The sequence below is a fragment of the Lepisosteus oculatus genome, chromosome 9 (genome assembly GCF_040954835.1).
Source record: "Lepisosteus oculatus isolate fLepOcu1 chromosome 9, fLepOcu1.hap2, whole genome shotgun sequence".
In the NCBI taxonomy this organism is placed as follows: domain Eukaryota; kingdom Metazoa; phylum Chordata; class Actinopteri; order Semionotiformes; family Lepisosteidae; genus Lepisosteus; species Lepisosteus oculatus.
This window is the reverse complement of record NC_090704.1, coordinates 44,154,551-44,169,288: the sequence shown is the minus strand read 5'-3', so window position 1 is coordinate 44,169,288 and position 14,738 is coordinate 44,154,551. Positions and strand designations below refer to the sequence as shown.

At 43.3% G+C, this 14,738-nt stretch overlaps 2 protein-coding genes across 3 annotated transcripts in view; one reads left to right on the top strand and one right to left on the bottom strand.

Annotated features, from left to right (window-relative positions):
• Positions 1–356: 356 nt before the first annotated feature.
• Positions 357–7,996, bottom strand: LOC102697436 (TBC1 domain family member 24-like). Its single transcript, XM_006635451.3, has 7 exons — positions 7,332–7,996; positions 5,785–6,820; positions 5,125–5,283; positions 2,463–2,526; positions 2,196–2,294; positions 1,381–1,678; positions 357–602 (listed from the first exon to the last, which is right to left on the bottom strand). Exons 1-7 carry the CDS (start codon positions 7,681–7,683, stop codon positions 454–456), a joined length of 2,157 nt encoding a protein of 718 aa, XP_006635514.2. The 5' UTR covers positions 7,684–7,996; the 3' UTR covers positions 357–453.
• A 1,508-nt stretch (positions 7,997–9,504) lies between these two features.
• The window catches only part of stx8 (syntaxin 8), a 52,588-nt gene continuing 47,354 nt past the window's right edge, over positions 9,505–14,738 (top strand). Inside the window, exons 1-4 of one of the 2 annotated variants that reach the window (XM_069194590.1) lie at positions 9,505–9,638; positions 10,769–10,868; positions 11,743–11,837; positions 12,304–12,414. In XM_069194590.1, coding sequence (XP_069050691.1) covers positions 9,622–9,638; positions 10,769–10,868; positions 11,743–11,837; positions 12,304–12,414 — 323 coding nt within the window. In that variant the 5' untranslated portion in view covers positions 9,505–9,621. The remainder of the gene's footprint in view (positions 9,639–10,768; positions 10,869–11,742; positions 11,838–12,303; positions 12,415–14,738) is intronic. The other variant, XM_015356728.2, reaches the window with a different exon arrangement.

Genomic DNA, 14,738 nt, shown 5'->3' with positions numbered 1-14,738 from the left:
GGGGCCGACCTAATGCGGCAAGGGCGCCCGCCTGAGCCCCCGTTGTGTTACATTGGTGTCAGAAGCGGGGCGGGATAGCCCTTCGCCGGGGACGGCGATTTAAGCGGGGGAGAGTGTAACGCTTACGGCCGACAGGCGCTGTGTAAGAGCCGGCGTACCAGAGCGGGTGACGTCACCGCCCTTCCCTGTGATAGCAGGACCACAGCTACTGGGCTGTAGAGAGATCTCTCTTTGGCTCACGGGGCTAGGTCGCTGCAGAGAGACGCGGAAGTCCCGGGTTCGAGCCCCGGACGGTGCAGGGGCCGACCTAATGCGGCAAGGGCGCCCGCCTGAGCCCCCGTTGCGTTACAATACTTTGAACTGTGAATAACCGTTGTTAAAAACGTCAAACAAACGAATAAATAATAATAACAACTTCTTCTATTCACTACATTTTTCACATTATTATTGGGGTTATAGAGAGTTCTGGATTCCCCAGGCCTCCAGGCACTGAATCCTGAAGCTGTCTCGGCAGAGCGGGGGGTTCTGGAAGGTGTCACAGTGTTCTGTCCATCCGTTCAGCAGGTCAGCTGCAATGCACAAGGCCTGACCCCCACCGCCTCCTGGAGAGAGAAGAGAGCAGGAGAGCAGGATGTCAGGAGCTCAGCGTGTTTAACTCTGCAAATACTGAAATCCTCTAAGCCAAGATGGGAGTCTGTCCACTGGAAATAAACATCAAAATATGATCTGAGCAGCTGAGCTCGTATTAGGAACCAGGACCTTGTTAAATTGCCTTGACATTTCCTGGTCATTAGGTCCCCACACACGTACAGAGGGCACAAATTATTCCATGCTAGCCAACATGTTGGCAAAGTACACCTTGACTAAAGAAAAAAAACAACCTAATCTCAACCATCAATTTCCTGTATGTTCATTTTCCTTTCTTAAAACTGGTTTTCCGTGGTTCACCTGCACAACGTGGCACAGGGAATTTCAGGAGGAACGTGGAGACAGAAAGGCTGGAAGAACAAACAAGCCCGTAGAAAACTGACACACCGTGCAACCCAGAGACCTTGCAGAGGACCACACATTCAAAACAGAAGTAGGACATAAAATGTATCAGAAAAAAGCCCAAAGATTTTCTGAGACTCATTTTCACAGAGGAGAGTGGTCTACTGGAACCCACCCTCTTGTCTTGTGGTTTGAGTCGACTGTGGGACCCTTTAAGAAACAATTAGATGGAATTCATAGGTTGACAACCTCACAAAGCAAGATAGACAGAACGGCCTCCTGTCATTCAGAAACTGTTCTTACAGCACATCCCCTGTGAAGATGGGAGGTGTCTGCTGCGTGGGATGTGTTGGGCTAAGTGGAAGATACTTTCTTTGCTCCCGACCTTACCGATGATAATCCTTTCGGTGCCCCCTGCCATGAACATCGAGGCAGGGAAAGGATGCTTTGGGGGTTTCCTGGGAGCAGGCTCGGGCGGGGGGCCTTCAGAGGGCACGGAGAACGGGACAGTCAGGTAGCTGGGATCCTGGGGTGTCCCTCCTGGGCCGGCCAGCGTCACAGGAGGTGGGACCTCAGTGGCCAGGGCTGGGGGAGGCTTCAGGTGTGGTGAGGAGTGGATGTGGGTTTCCTTCGCGATCTTGGGCTGGTGGAGGATGGCCCACTCATAACGCTCCATCTCAGGGCACAGCTGTGGAGAGGAAATGCCAGATCAGCCGATTGTCACCTCTCGAGGCCCATGCATGGTCAAGAGCCATGCTTGTAAAGAGGCATGAGGAGGGGTGAATATCTGGAAAGTCTTTCTAAAACTGGTTGTAGATAATGCACATAATGTACAATAGCTACTGTTCTGTTATTCTGTTATTCCCTGAAATGCTGCACAAAAACACCCCTGCTTGCTCAGTTATTCCTGGTGAAGGCTGCAGCACCCTGCAGCCCTTCCCAGATGCATAAGGTGCAATGTAGGACTTCAATCCATAGCAGGTCGCACACACACATTCGGACGATTCAGAAACACCAGTTAACCCAGTTAGCACGTCTTTGGAAGCTGGAAGGAAACTGGAGTACCTGGGTCCATGAGAACACTGAGCGAACACGCAAACAACACAGAAAGGGTCCCCATCCAGAATCCAAGCCGCGCTATCATGCCACCCATCTGGAAGATAGTTTTGCTTTATTTAAATTTTTTAGAGTTGTCCTTCACTCACGGTAAAAACGAAGCACTCCCCAGTGCCAAAGAAGCTCAGGCCCTTCCCACCACCTTTGTTTCTTTCGCTCCAGTCGGACGAGAGGAATGCACCGCAGACCTGCGGAGTGAAGAGAGGAGTCCTGACATCACTCAGAGCTCAGAATTTCACTGAGCTTTTTAGTCACAGCACCAGTTGTTGGAAATGCCTGTTTTGACATCATACCTTCATTATTAAACAAAGCATTTTTGTGACTTTCAGTTCTTAAAAAAACAGTTATCTACTCACTTCCTCGTCTTCAGTTTTGAGCAGAAGAACAGTCGGTTCACTGCCTTCAACTTGCGAATAGAACCTGAGGAAAAAACAACAATTTATTTTTAACAAGGATGAAAATGATCACTTTTGTCTCTTCCGTTTAATAAAGCACTGAGTACACACAATGCATGGCAACCTACACAAATTAATTATTAATCCTCATTAATAATCTGTCTGGCCAACGTATGGGTTGTGGGCTTTTATTATCATTCTAATATACGCTTACTATTATGATACTGTAATTACAGTATAAATATGCCAAAGTTCAATGTGAGTAGGAGCAAAGATGAACAATTTTCCAACAAGTTTCATGCAGGCACCCATCTAAGGATGAGTGTCTTTGTTTTAAATTCCAGTTAAAGGCAGTATTACTCAGCACGTTTTTTGGTACTGCCAGCCAGCCACTCTTTTCCATGGAGAGAAAATTCTGCGATATTAAACCACAATGGACTAACGAGAGCAACAAAATTTCAGATCTTATCTGGACATATGCCTTCAACCTGCAAAATTGCCGTCGCGTCAGTGCATTTCGTTTTCAGGTTGCATACCCTTAACCTTAGATAGGTTTGGCAGGTGTTATTCCCTGATGGACTACAGTCACAAGGGGAATTTTGTACCTTAAGTGTGCTAAATGTTCCAGAAACCAGGACTAAACCACTGGCTCCTGAAGGACTTAATCTAAGCTTAATTGCCAGTCTCGCTACAGGCAGTCTAGCTCGTTACAGGAGTTGCCAGCTGAAGTGCCTACCTCATTACCTACCTGTGTATCTTGTCAAGTGAAGCCCTCCTCAATGATCATGCGTATGTCGGCTTTGGGCTGAGAACAGTGAGCTAGTTCTCGCGGAATGCTGCCCTTAGAAAGGTTAAAGGTGTTCGAGGGTCAGAGGGTCAGGCCCTGGTCAGAACCATTCACTGTAGCAGTCAGAGGCACGGCCACATCCTGCTCAGACCACCCAGCTGTGTGGCAAGTGGTTTTGTGCTTGTTTGAGTGAGTGTCTGTACCATGAGGACAGAGACGTCAGCTCATGAAAGAGCTATTAACTTAAGACTTCCCTTCCCTTTCACTTTTTGACGAGAACTCCTTTTGATCAGGGTTATTTAAAAAAAAAGGCATATTAAAGTTCAAAAGTACAATTAGCGGCACATTGTTTTTCCATTTCTCTCTGTCTGCTTTTCTGACATTTAAAGGCAATAGTTTTCATTTTAAAACATGTGCAATTAAATAACAGATTAGTAAAAAGCCCCTCAATGTGTCAGACAAATTTATGGACCAAGACTGCTCATAAAATATGACCAATGTAGAGAATCACACATTCTCATGTCACAGTCATGTGATTTATTCTTGGACTGTCCTGCCCTGGTGATTCATGGCATAGATGTTAGAAAGTTCCTCCATCTTCCCAGGCTTGAGAAAACGCCCCCTTTATGGGCAACAATGCCTGTTTTGTAAATGTCATTTAATTGAGAGCAATGAAGAAGAAATCACTCAAATATCTGTCTTGTACTCTTCCAATTACAGTACCCAGATATCCGAACAATAAAAACAACATTTGCTAACTAAAATATTCAGATTTTCACATTTGTCTTCCTTTCCATATTTTTATTTGGATCCCCAAAGGTTTACGCTCCTTTCTGGGGCTGGCTTTTAAACTTCAGAGATAGTAAGCTGAAAAGCTCATTTCGTACTGGACCGTCTACATCTCATTTCTTCCTTTTTAAGCAGTTTGAAATTATTTCTATACATACAGAATAACATTTATTATTAGCCTGAAAGAAACTGTTTGTTCTTTCATATGAGCATACTTGAGCAAAATGTAGGCAAAGCTTTGGCAGCTCATGAAGTAAAGGTTTGCTCTCTCAAGACGTTTTTAACCTAAACATATTGCTCACAGCTTTTTGTTGGCAAAAGGTAGTTCTTTATAGTGTACTAAAGGACAGTCATGCAGATTTGAGACGAGCGTAACAGCAGCTGTCTTTTGCAAAGCTTATAATCTGCATCTTCATACATTCTCAGCTATTATTTTCCAAATGGTCATGCTTTAAGCAGAAGGATTTATGAGTTAAAGAGTCATTAATATCACAATGGGCCCTTTTCCTATTAAAATTCAAAACATATTTCAAATAGTACAATAACTGTAGTATAACCTTAAAGGCATGGACCACCCATAGAGGAAGCATTGTTTTCAGAAATGGAACTTGCTTCATGTGCATTAAACAATGACAACATTGGCCTATGATTCATGGCTCAGTTTGCTATCCCCAAGCCAGAATACATCAATGTACTTTTATTATTATTTTGTCAAAACTGCTCTGTTCCATGAAATGCTTTATTGCTTTTGCAATGTTTTCGCGAAGGAGTTTAACTTCGATTGAGGGGAAACATTTCCCACAGGGTGCACTCCCTTTTTAAATTAAAAAAGAAAATGAAAATCAGAGAATCTAATCTATTCCTTTAAAATTAGTGATAAAGATACTGGACTGATCTGTATCTATGCATATTTATTTACTGGAGACAGATTGATTTGAAAGATTCCCATACTTTTTAATAAGCCACCATTTTTTAAAGGGTTGTGTTTGAGATTGGAGTTCGTTTATCTGTGAACGCTGTCATCCAGGAAGAGCTGGGACTACTCACGACGTCAGGCTGCGCCCATGCTCACTGGTGGTGAACAGCATGATGGGTTGGAACAGGGCAAAGCGCTCTGGAATCCAGGACCAAACCATCCTCATCTCCTGTCCAGTGACAATACTGGAGCTGAAGTTATCCAGATCCACTGCTAGATGTACGGACATCCTGTGGGGAGAGAGTACCAGCATGTTGGTAAGAGGACTGAATCCAGATCTGAAACAATTTGGAATATGATATTGCACGATCACAGAGCAGAAAAAAAGTGTAACGTGCAGCTCTGCATATTTTGGAATTTAATCTTGGTTCTTCAGAACATCCCAGCCAGCTAAACCAGAGCTCCACTCCCCGGTACCAGGTGAATTACAATCATTTACAGAAAACAGAATTAAAAAAAAACAAAGTCCCAAATTCTCCAGAAAGGAAACTTTACAGAAAAACTCAAGTCTGTTTTTACCCTGTACAGGGTATAGCAGCAAAAGAAAACATACTGAATAATACTATTTGCAAGTCATAAGATGGTCACAACATTTGCTAAAAAGAAATGTACCATTAACATTTCAGGAAAGCGTTCGTATTTTCACCGGACTTGAGACTTAAACTAATTGAACTAATTGAGAAACCCTCAAAACATCTTGAACAAAAATCTTTGTGTTTTCTTGTTCTCACCTCTTCTGATGAATGCTAATGCCCTTCTGCAGGAGGGCGCTCATGTTAGCAGACAAGAGCAGGTTGATTTCTTTGCGTGAAAAGAGGCGGATGCTGAAGGCCTTCTCCAGCAGCTTGTCCACCGTGATATGGCAAGAGATGTTCCCTACAAAGCTCATGATGTCTTGTCTGATATCGGCAATGTGGGAGGGCGTGGAGGGCACAGAACCTTTGTAGAGACTGAGCAGAACCAGAGCAACCCGGTAGAGTACTTTGTAGCCTTCCAGCAGGAACACATCCAAGACCCGGATGGCGTACTCAAATGGAAGCCCGGCACCAAAGATCCACATTATCCAATCTGAGTAGATGTCAAACAGACTCTGGTTGGAGGTGGCGATGAGCTTGTGGGCACCATGGCAGTATTTGTTGGCGAGGTCTCGGAAAGTCATGCAGGAGGCTCTGTGGGCGAGGAACGTCTGGTCTATGTAGCGCTTGTCCGGGTCATTGTAAGCAATGAGTCTGCACACACTGTGGAAGCACTCCGCTTCGTCCTCACTGAAATGCAGAAGCAGAGACACCAGGGCCGGCAGGACTGGGCAGTGTGTGATATCGGGGAAATGTGCCGCGATACAAAGGAGAATCTTCCTGACCGAGTTGACCCCAGTCTTGCTGAGACAGTACATGGGGATTGCGCCATTCTCCATGTATTCTGGGAAAGGGTGAGTGCTTGTTTTCTTCTTCCCAAACAGTTTCTCAGAGAGCTGCTGGTAGATCTCCCTGTCTGGGGTGACAGACCTACAGCTGATGCCATGGATGATGTGGTGGTAGGCCTTGGCTCTCAGAGTGTGGCTTGTGGACCAAAAACCTGCTCTGGCCATGCTCTTCAGTTGCTTGCAGTCACTCTGTAAGATCTTCTGGTAGTTTAGGGCAGATTTAGGCTCCATTTTTTCCCAGTCTACGAATTGCCAGTATTTCATTGTGGAGGATGAACTAACTTCCCAGTTGTCTGATTCCGAAATGGTCAGAATTGGAATGTTTAGCACATTCTTTCCACTTCCTAGGAGAAAACATATGATACAGACACTAAGGGCTGAACACTTTAAGAAACCTTGTTTCTTATTCTGCCTCAGTTCTTAATGTACTATTAATAAAGCTGATGAAATTAAACGATTACCAGTTTAGTTACTCAGGTATAACAAGATATTTGCATTGGTATCTTAATTAGATAAGCTCTTCCTAAAACTCTGAACTAAACATGAATAAGTTCACCAGGTTTCCAAAGACACAAAGCTTCTTTACTTCAGCCATAGATCTAAAATAATATATAATAAAAATAATGTAATAAAACATGATATAATCATATAATAATATTATATACAAATTATATATATAATTTAATATATATAATATAATAACAATAATAATACATTATTTTAGTAAACTTGTTTACTCTTGGACAGCTGAAATATTATATTTTCAATTTCTTTACTTTATTCTTAGATTAGATCCTGGTAATGAATGAAATGAGGAGAAGCACATGTAGTGCGCCACTGTTTTATCAGGCATACCATCTAGGTCTTTCGATGGCGGCTTTTTGCCGCTGGAGTTTGTCCTGGGTCTCCGGAACTGCAGCCAGGACAGCATCCCATCGCCGCTCAGGAGAGACTTAGATCGCGGCCTCATGGCGTTGGACCTGGTCAGGGGTCCATCGCTGGTGCTCTTGGACGTCTCGAAACTGTAAAAGGACCTCGACCGGGGTCTCCTCGCCCCCGGCTCCGTCGGCTCATCTTCCGGAGGGAGCCCCGCGGGGCGGCTCTCCCTGTCCTGGCAGGAGTGTGACCTTGACCTTGCGGAGCTCGACGGGGCTGGGAGCTCCTCGTCTGTTTTTGAAATATTTATCTGCGGGACTGGCCTCTCCATGTCCGTCAAGCTCTACGGTGGAACTGTCAGGACTGCGGGCGGGCTGGGAGCTTCAGCTGTTCCTCTTGACTGTCCTCTGTTGGTGCAACAGTGTTCTCCGGGGCCTCCGTGTTGACAGGTTTTGCTCAAGGTCGGGACCGCGGCTGTGATGTCATCCGGTGGGCTGGGCGGGGAAGGCCGGGTCAGCCTTGGCGTTTCCATGTTCCTCCAGCCGTGCGATGGAAAATTCCCCGAGCCAGAGCCTCCTCTTCTTCCACCACAACCCTGCCTGCAGACCCTGGGCTTCACACGCTGCTGTCAGCCTGGCCTGTCCTGTAGCATGACCTGTGACAGCAAAGACACCTGATCCAAAACAAAGCACAGAATGGTATTGCTTATCTCAGCAAGAACATGATGTGTGTTTACTGATCTTACCCATGGATACACTATACACATGGCTTCTCACAAATTAGCAGTTATATACCCTCATTATCATATTCTGGCTTATTTTGAATGTGATAAGGCACGTGGTATACTGTAAACATGGTACTGAATAAACTATGTCAATATACATATCCAAAACGAAAGTCAATTTTAAATTGTTTTTCTGCTTTACATGAGTAAACGTGAAGTTCAGACACCAGTCCTGTGAAATACATATGATGTTTCAATAATTTTAGGAATTTGCTTTAATAAAATTGTGCAGCAGAACCTTTTTCTGCAATGCGCTAAGGAGGTAAAGGGACCAACAAACAGTTTTCCAAGAACCTGAATGTTCTAGTTTTTTTTTCATGCAGTACATCTTTGCTTATGTTTAAACACGATCCGTTTGTTGTGAAACACTTCTCGTCTTTTACATGGGGGTGTTGTATACGGGCTGTGCGGAAAAATATTAGACTGCTGTCGAAATTGCTGAAATGAAAAGTTAACATGTCTATACTGAAAGATCTGCTTGTGAGAAGCAAAAGACACTACTGATTACATGTTTAAGGACAATTAAACTAGAGCCTTTTGAACAGAATACAAGGAGAACATTTTAAAATCCTTCAGTTACCAAGCAATCAAAGAACTGTATTGCTTTCAGCAAATTCAAGTCATCAGGAAAAGGCTTTTTGCTGCTTGTGTACTTTTACAATTATGGGACATACATGACACCAGTGGATGTATTATGCTAATCAATATCTTTCATCTCCATGGGTCTATGGTAAAAGTCACAGGCTAATATCATGTTTGGGCATTGCCATATCTCTGTCTTAGGCTCTGCGTTCCTCTCAGAGCCTGAATTGCAGGTGCTATTCACTGGTCTCTGAGCCCTCAAGGCCACCTCACTCCAGCTCCAGCCAGACATGTTCAGTGGTGATCAAGCCTGGCGAGTAAGTTATCCATAGTAACACTGCTATGTCCCATCTCACAGGAGAGTGATTACCTCAAGAATCTGTTACATAGATTGTCATGTATAGGTACACAATGGGATTTGTCCTGTTTTTGAAGTGATGAAAAATGACTTGGAAAAAATGCCCCTGAACTATATAAGTTATCTGTCTGCTCAGACAGCTTGCACACTATGTCTTAGTTTGTCCAATCGCAGTTGGACTCTTCAAGACTTTGGGCTATTTTCCTCAAAACCAGCAACACCAAGATTGTAAGAGAAAGAGGCCGGTATCTGTGTGAACTTAAGAGTTCTCTCAAAATATGTTGATGCAACGATACAATAACGTTTGATTACGCGTCATCAAACCCGAAGTTTGATGTGAGAAAGGTGAGAAAATGTTTAATCTCTTTCTCCCTGCACGCTAAAGGGCAGGTTCACGAGTTTAGACAGTATGTCCCTCGTCGTGAGCTGTATATAATCACATGACACAAGTACCTAAACAGGAAGTGGGATTGTTAGCCTTTCGCAAAATAGTTAAGTCAAATTTACTGAATTAAGTAATTCTTGGAGAGTCTTTTGATCAAACGATGTCACAGGATCCTTGGTAAGCTTGTTACAAAATAAATATATGTGTTACATTCTATTTCATCGTGATTTTTTGGCACTACGGGCTACAAATAGGATTATAGGACGAATGTTTATCACAGTTGTTGTTGTTCGTTATATTGCACATTGAAGACTGGTTTGGTGACGATTTTGCACGTTGCTGCATCATGTAATTTAATTTGGTGGTCTTTGTAATTCCCGATTCAAGCGCTACGGAAGTTTTAAAAACGCTGCTCTGGCACGGAACGGGTTAATTTTAGTAGCTTCCCAATTAATTTATAGACTCAGAATATTCCCCTCAAGTGCCTTTAAGCTTTCCCACCTGTTTTAATAAAACACTGTTCTTTATTTCAGTACCGTTCCGACCAGTTCTACATATAACATCCCAGAAGTAACTTGCTGATATTGTTCTCTGTGTCGTGTTTATTTAAGGATGTTTGTAGTGTTTGTGTCATAGCATTTAGCCGTACTGTGGGTGATGTTAAGAGGAGTTCGGAACAGATCTTGAGCATCATTAATAAACCGTGTGCAGCTGTCTCTGTCTTTAAAAAGATTTAGCTATAGCTTGCCTCTGTCGTATTTCTGTGACGTGAGAATAGTGCATTTTCTATGGGTCTTTATTAATATTCACATGGCAGTGGTCAAGTCATGAATTAGAATTCATATTAGTACGAATTCGTGATACAACGGCTTTCCTAAACTGTAACGTGGACAAAGAAATACAGTATTATGAATTGTTATTCTAAAATTAATACTAGCAATTTTAATAGCTTGCTTGAAAATCTTGGCAATTTGTTTTTGTTGCTAACATTAGGTAGTTTTTTTCCCCTAATGTATAAGCAAGCGAGAAACAAAGGCCAGGCCCCATTTCTGATCACTGGTTATGGTTAAATAACTCACTTTCTGAATTTCCATTGCACAGCAGCACAGTGGGCAGGCTGTTCTGCAGTAAATCTAGACTGGGCCGGTGGGCTTTCCTCTCTTTAAACTACTGTTAAACAACCTGCATATAAGGTGCAGCTGCAGGCCAGACGAGAAACAAAGTAACCCAAGCACTTGTGGGTTCATTTCCAACACGGATCCAGTTGTCGTTCCAACACATCCACGTGCAGATTCTTTCTTTTCAAGGCTACAGGTTTATGATGCCACTTGCCGGCTGGCCCAGGAGATTGCTGAAAACATTCACGAGCGGAACCGGCAGCACCGGACCGGGGGAAACCCTGCCAAGGCAAGGCGTTCTCCCTTGTGCTCACCCCAGTTTTTTTTCCACGTGCCTGCATGTGTCGTGATTGTGCTCGCGTTTCGTTTTCTTCACAAATGCAATGAACAGTAGGTGGCGGCAGTACTGTCAGCCTGGCGTCTGATCTTGTAAGATCTTGGCAGCTCGGCAGAGCTGGACCAATTCGGTACTGGGATGCGAGACCACAGAGGAAAGCCAGACTGCTGCTACAGGTGACGTCAGTGGACTAGTTGGTCACGCTTTTCCCTCTGGATCAGAACTTCCAGTTGTCTCTGTTTGGATATTTGTCAGCGGTCCATCTGGGACCGGAAGACCGGTGTCCCGGTGTAGCGGCTGGGGACAGGGTCCTGTAGGAATTCCGTCCTCTGTGTGAGACGTCGGGCCGAGGTCTTGATCGCTCGGTCATTAATGATTCCGTGGCACTTTTTGAGAGGTGAGGTGCAGTAGCCCCAGGGTTCTGGCTGCAGTAATTCCCCTCTGGGCTTGCACAGTCTGCCCCCCCTGAAGTTCCCTCTCACTCACCCCTAATACTTCTCTGCCTGATCTGCTGTACAGTGGGGCTGCTGGTGCAGAATGAGGGCTGTATTCAAGGATGGATGATGTGGGTTCCTTTACATTATACCTTGTACATGATATATGATATCATAATTAATCATCACTAGACTACCTGCTTTAGACAACACTAGTGTTAAAGTAATCCCCGATAACAGGCCAATCTTAGGAAGTGATTGGGAAGGAAAATGATTTTAAGCATGTTCTTATCAGTAATTGAATTATTCCTTGTTCTTCTCTAAAGATTTAAAATGTGTTTGTGTTCTGGACGCGGGAGTGACAGGAATGTGGGCTCCTCTTGTTTCTCCAGCTCAACATGACTATCAGAGCGTCTCTGCAGAGGCTAAAGCAACAGATCGCCCATCTGCGAGAGAGGCTGCTCACGTCCACCTCCACCCGTCGCATGTATCCTTTCCCTTCCCTCGCCCCCTGGAGGGTTCTGTGTTCTGCTCCCTCGTTTGTGTTTTTCCCCCTCCAGCCCAGAAGAGGTCAGTGTTTTTCAAGGAATGGGGGGAAAGGTTTGATTTTCTGTCTCTGTGCTGGAGACCCCCTTTTCAGGTTCAGACCAGTCGGTTCTGTGTGCATCACCTATTCCTCTCCGTGGGTGGAGAGAGGTGTGTCCTGCACAGGTGGGGCAGCAGAGACAAGACAGGTGCACACATCTGTAATTGATTTTCAGAGAGATGTAGTTGAGATAAATTGATAGCTTGTTAGCCGGCATCAAAACCTCACTCATCACTAATGTTGAATGTATTTTATTTTATAATGCACCTTGCATGGTACATCAACAAGGAGGGCTCTGCTTCTGTTCATTGTGTCTCTTAAGCCTCGTTGAATCATTAAGTCAGACCTTAATAATGTGAACCTCCAGAATGCAGTCAGAAGGAGACAGAAGACAGAACCTCTTGGATGATCTTCTTACTCGGGAAGAACAGCTAGACGCCTCTTTTAAGAAGGATGGCACAGAGCCCGACTCCTCAAGGTACTTTGAAAAATTTAAGATTGTGACTTCACCGTGTCACGGAAAAGTGACGTTGTGTGACTGACTTCAAACATGATTGTTTTTTTTTACCATTGTTAGTAAAATGCAAGAAAACATGAACGTAAACAGTCAAGAAGGTGAATTGTAATTGCAGTTGCAAATTCTTATGTTTGTGATGCTGAAGTTAAACAAAAAAACATAAAAAGTTGTGAAATAATTAATGCAAAGAACACAAACTTTAAATTGTGTTACCAGCTAGCTTTAAATCACTACATCTAAGGTGTAATTTGAAAAATTAATGTCTTATTAGGGACATACAACCACAAGGTCATAAAACACACTAAGGCCACTCTTTTTGTGAAAAACCCTTTGTTTTTTTCACAATTTGTACTGAATTGTACTTTGCTGTATTTTCCTTGCGGAAAGAGTTATGAAAATCTAATATTGTATTCACAGTGTATGCGTAAATGCTTTAAGAGCTGGAAAGGTGATATTCTGGTTTACTGGTATTTGTGGTCGAAGGCAGAGGAACAGTATCAGTTGTCTTCAGTAATATGGTTAAAAAAAAAACACTATGAAACTGAGTACTTGGAGAAAAAGACAAACTCATCCAGTCTGATATGGCCTGACCTTTTCTCCTGATATGAAGCAGTGTTAAGAGAAATTTCATTCATTAAAAATCCTGCTCCAGTGATCACATGCTTGGCACATCCTGGACAAGAACCTCGGGGCTATTTAATGAAAAAAACTTAGTTTATAGTTTACACTGTTCACTGAGCGCACATCCTTTATGAAGTGGATAAAATATAGTAAAGAGCTCTATGCTGTCAGCTGTATCCTGAGTGCACATTATTCTTCGTCTAAGTGACAGCTTTGTACAGTAGCTAGAACCAGGCCATCATTATATTATATTTTGTCTGACGTGCTGACCTGGGTCACATGGCTTTAGAAACAAAGGGAAGTGGGGTTGGATAACAGTGATTTGGACTTCCTCTCGTGTTTGTTTGAATGAAAGCCTAACCTCTGAATTTCACAGGATCAGGCTCCTTGAATGACTTAACTAGGGCAGTAAGTTTTTTTTGGTCTGCACTGCTTGAACTTGTATGTGGAAGCAACTGGTCAGATGCTATTGAATGACCTATAAGTGGTACAAAAACATTTTGATGACAAAGACTGTTGAACAGCAGGTGGCCGTGTGTATTAAAACAAACCACTTCAAACTAATATTGGATACCTTACATTTTTCTTAGTATTTTTAATTTCTCTTACAGTGCTAAAGGCAACGTAAATTCTTAACCTAAGCAGATCCAAAACATATTCAGCCTTTTCCGGCTGAAGTTAATGCTAATTTATTAATTAGGTGGCACTGTGCATGTGGCTTAACGATTTTAATTCTGTCTGGTAGAACATTATTTTAAATGGGGTGAAATTATACTCCTCAGTGTGTGGTCTTTGTCTAGGGGTGTTAGGCCTGCTTGAATAATCTAAAGTGTCCCCCCCCACCCACTGTTTTCAAGGGAAGGTTCTGAAAGATCCACCAGTGAAACACTACATTCTTGGGAGATTAGCCTTTAACTAAGCAAAGAGAGACATGGCGCCTAAATTTCAAGGCCTGTAACCAGCGCCGCCCAGCCCCCACCACCCCCAGCTTTCTCTTTTATATTTGATCATAATGCAAAAACTAGTAATTAGTTACATCTGCCCCTTTAAATCAGAAACTATCTGTTCGCGTCACCGTTGTGTGACGGTGCGCAGATGCGCCTGATTAACTTGGCGGACTCAGTGGGTGGCTAATTGGATAAAGTTTAATCTTCACACCACTAACATGGCAAGATCAGAGGAAGGAGGAAGTAAGGAGCTGTCCCGCGGTAAGATAGTTACCAAATATGTCAGAAAGATTAGCGCTGGCTGGAGGCCTCTCACCATGTCTTTCTGTTGATTAATAGAGGCCTGTTGCTGGAGAGAGACAGTGCTGCAAATTGCCTCAAATTGCCTGGACTATTGCTTAGTCTGCAAGAGGAAAAAAAGTGAATTCATTAGAGGTTACAGACCCCGATTAGTACGACTCTACAATAGTGTTGCTTAAAACAAAATGAGGAAGCCTTTAATTTGAATCAGTCTGTCAAATCAGCTCTTAATCGGCATATGATTGTGGAACATCTTTTTAATGAGTCGGAGTAATGTTTGAAGTGTGTTATTGTTTTGCATTTCAGATCTTCCTGGGAAACTTAAATGCCTAAAGCACCTTTCCCACACCCTCTACAGCAAATGAGAATCAATGGTTATCAGTTTTGATTGCAGGTTTAGGTTGTTTAATGGGCTGA